General features: G+C 27.0%; 1 protein-coding gene across 1 annotated transcript; it reads right to left on the bottom strand.

Moving 5' to 3' along the window:
- Nucleotides 1-216: 216 nt before the first annotated feature.
- Nucleotides 217-2,528, bottom strand: LOC130943406 (uncharacterized). The gene is made up of 6 exons (XM_057871279.1): nucleotides 2,158-2,528; nucleotides 1,918-2,038; nucleotides 1,026-1,107; nucleotides 690-741; nucleotides 456-510; nucleotides 217-359 (listed from the first exon to the last, which is right to left on the bottom strand). Exons 1-6 carry the CDS (start codon nucleotides 2,473-2,475, stop codon nucleotides 274-276), a joined length of 714 nt encoding a protein of 237 aa, XP_057727262.1. The 5' UTR covers nucleotides 2,476-2,528; the 3' UTR covers nucleotides 217-273.
- Between the last annotated feature and the right edge of the window lie 1,567 nt (nucleotides 2,529-4,095).

The following is a 4,095-nucleotide window of genomic DNA, read 5'->3' as shown; positions in this document are numbered from 1 at the left end:
TTAAAAATTAATTTAAAAAATAAATAATTTTTTAGGAATGAATTTGACCATCCTCGTAATTAGGTTGATATTGAAAAACTCTTTACAACAACATAGATGAAATCCACCAATGCCAAGTCTATTTCTTGTGGCTGGCATAAAATACAAATCCGCCAGTCATTAATTATTTGATATTGACTCATCAAATTTTATAAGTAGCAAATAAATAATACATAACTGCACGTCCTTCATTCACTTTAATTTGTGGGAAGCCATTGGAGATACTCAAACATTTCAATTCTTCTGTCCAAAAATATCAAAAGGATCCTTTCTCTGTTGGGTATTCCTACTATCTTGTGAGGCATGGGAGTCAAGAATTCCTGTTCCAAACACACCAAATTAAAATTTGGTTTAGTTACAAATATATGTCACGCCAGCTAATAATTAATTATTTAATTATTATGGGACATATATACCTTCACCAATTAGTGGATAATTATCAAAGACCGTACGGATTGACTTTATCAATTTCTACACATACAGAGATATGATCAGCGCCCAAATAATCGATTCATATATCAATTTTTAATCATTAATCAGTTAAAAAATTTAAATCAATATATAAATAATATATTTAATATATTTAAATAAACAATAATTAATTTAACGACTAATTTTAATATACACCAAGCATTTCTGTACATGCATACCAGTATTAGGTCCCCAGGTTTTAAAGGAAGTTCCTCCAAGCCGGTTATCTGGCTGCAATGAAAATAAAATTTTATTAATAAAACATAGAGTTTAATTTTGATACGTGCAAAACGTTTTATACAATTGTGTAATCATATCTATTCTTTTATACGATTATTCACGTAATTAATATAAAAAATAATTATTTTTATTCATATGATATTACGTAACTAAATACACGTGTAAAATTATTTTATATTGATCGTGCATCAAAATTAAATTCTAAAACAAATAGTTTGTTAAAAATTTATACAAAATTACTAAAAAATCTAACTTTAATGGAGAAATAGTACTACCTAATAAACAATCTTCCTTCAACTTCTTCAAACGTAAAGATTCTGAATCCACTTGTGAAGGGTATCTTCTTTCCTTGCCACTCTGCACAGAAATGCATGGGGGAAATATTCTTTAACCACATATGATTTTTGTTTTTCTCAAATATTATTTTATCGAGTTTTATACTCTATTCCTATGACAAATTAATGGATAGTGGACCATTTTAATATAGCAGGAGAAAATAACACTAAGAGTCCCTATACATAAATATATTTTTTTAATCATTAACAGAATTTCATTGACTAGAAAACAAATTATGGATCTAATCAATATATATAGACCTTCTTTTTTTTTTTTTCTTTTTTTTGCCTTTTTTGTTTTTATTTGATCTTGTATCTCATTGATAAGCCGTTTTTCGATGAGATCGAATTTTCAGTTTTTAAATTTTCATAACCAGTCAAACTCAAAATGCATATTGAACATTTGACATAAACAAAATGGAGAACTCTTCCCAAAAAAAAGAATATATGTTAAATATTGGGCTGTTTTCTCTTGTATATCGAGATATTATTAAATGGAACTACGAAACAAACCCAAGTATTCTCACAAAAAATTAACCCAAGTATTAACCAAAAATATAAAAAGAAACCAAGGTTATTATATGTTTAATTGAATTTAGAGGTGAAAAAATAATAAATGATGGTTGGAGTTGACAAAAAATCCTAAGATTTTCTATAGAATTTATTTTTTTTATTTTTTGTATTTTGACTCAATAAATTAAAGAATTCTCTCCACTTAATTAATTATAAACTGTGTCGCAGCTAGGTATTAGCTTAAGTGGTAAATCATTTATCTCTTAATATGCTGTATTTGGGTTCGAATCTTGACGAACGTATGGAGTTAATTACATACCTAGGTGCCAGTAAACATTGACTGAAGAATAATTTCTCTGATCCTCATCAACAATTTCTAGCTTAATTTTAACACTTTCACCCAATGCATCCATGGCACTCTCCAAAAAGTTGAGCACATTCTGCAAAAATATTACTTATATATCATTTAATTTAGTGTCACAAATTTCATTATTACTTACTTAATTAATTAGTTTGACTTTGACTACTAGATAGAGAGAAAGCAAAAGTTGAAATAAACCTGTTTTCCTTCATAGGGACCGTAGAAGAGGAAATCATGATAAGAACAATGTTTGGGTGAAAGCAATTGCTTCATTCTTTCAATGTTTTTTTCTTCCAAGGCCTTATAGAAATGTAGCACTAGTGAACGTGGAGAACGATCTTCATCTTCATCTAATAAACCTTTATTTGATCCATCATCGTGAATGCACCATGCAATGTAGCACTTCTCTTTTTCATAATTATTATTATTATTCTTCATCCTGCATTGTCCCATTAATAATGTTGTTAATGTGGGTCTGGCTTTTATGTGTAATAATAATGGTGGTGTGAATTTCATGATTTTGTTGTTGTTGTTTGAAGATATTCCTAATGCATAAGGGATTTGCAAAGATGATGCCATTATTGTAACATGCAATCTTGTTAATTGAGACATGGATCTTCAATTTATATACTGTATTATTATATTACTTGTTATGCGCTCTAAGAATCAAGAATCTATCTCCAATTCTCCATATAGAAGCAAGGAATAGAATATGTATTTATTTATAAAAGCTGCCTCTAGATTCTACATTCACAATTTCCTTTCTGCCACTCCAAATTTCTATCTATTATATATGTAGAGTTATTAGTCAAAATCATGAAGTTATATTAGTTATAAAAAAATTACACACTTTAAATTAGCCTATGAAAGATATAATTATGAATTTGATTAGTCTTTATGTCAGTTAAATCAATTATATTAAGTATATATTAAAATTAGTTTTAGTTATTAGTATAATAAAATATATATTGAAATATAAAATATATATTAAAATATAAATTAAATAATATATATTTATATATAAGTATATGGTGGTTGAATTTAATATATAAATAACATTTTTGTAATTAAATAATGACACGTGATATAAATTATTCTATGACGCATTATCGTTTAATAAATTGGATAACTAAATTTGATTTATTTATCATATATATTTTTTAGAAACCGGTTTGAGGTATATAATTTTTTGAAGACTATATTATCGTCCATGTGATTTTTTAAGATATTTATCATTGGTTGTCCCAAAAATCTATACCTGATGTACTTATTAAGGAGAGTTTTATTATCACTATAAAACAATAATTTAAATTTAAATTATAAAACAATGAAAAGCTTAATTGTACAAGTATAGATTCATTATTTCGATCCCCTAGTTTAGAATTTCTAATCCTTCAAAGACCAAATTAGTTAGTATTAGTTCAAATACAAGCCAAAACAACTACTAATTACCTAACATTTTGTTTAAGAATATAAATTATTCTCCTCTATGTTAGCTCTTTCACTTTCGTTATTAAGGAATTATAATATCTCCGCTTGATCATGTATATAACTAATTTTTGTCTTGAATAAGAATCTAGAGGTGAACACAGTTAATGGGGGTATCCGTTTATCTGTCCAAACTCGAACCGAATTAATTAAATTGGTTTTGAAATCAACGGATAATCTGGTCCAACCCGAATCAAACTAATAACCTTTGTTAGTGATCGGTTCAGATATCGATTCTTGGCATGCAGAATCCGAACAAACTCGTAAATCCGATCATATATTAATTAAATAAAAAAATAAAAATATATATGGTTTTTAGTGGCTTTTAGTGAGATTATTCACTATTAATATGTTTGGATTTTAATGAGTTTAGTTTTAATGTATTTGGTGTTTAACATATTTAGATTATTTTTATTAATGTTACATGTTTATTGTACCTGTTGAATTTTTAAGATAAAAATTTGATTTTTTTATAAATTTTAAAGTCATCGGGTACCTAATTACGCGAACCGAACCAATCCGTTCTTAATCGGTTTGGTTTGGTTTAGGTACGTGCATAAAAAAATACAAATTCGAACCAAACCAAACCAATTACATTTTAATCGATTCGATTCTAATTTCACCTTAAACTCGAACCAAACCGACCCA

Source organism: Arachis stenosperma, chromosome 8 (genome assembly GCF_014773155.1).
Source record: "Arachis stenosperma cultivar V10309 chromosome 8, arast.V10309.gnm1.PFL2, whole genome shotgun sequence".
NCBI lineage: Eukaryota > Viridiplantae > Streptophyta > Magnoliopsida > Fabales > Fabaceae > Arachis > Arachis stenosperma.
Note: the sequence above shows the minus strand (reverse complement) of the source record. Positions and strands in the feature narration are given on the sequence as shown.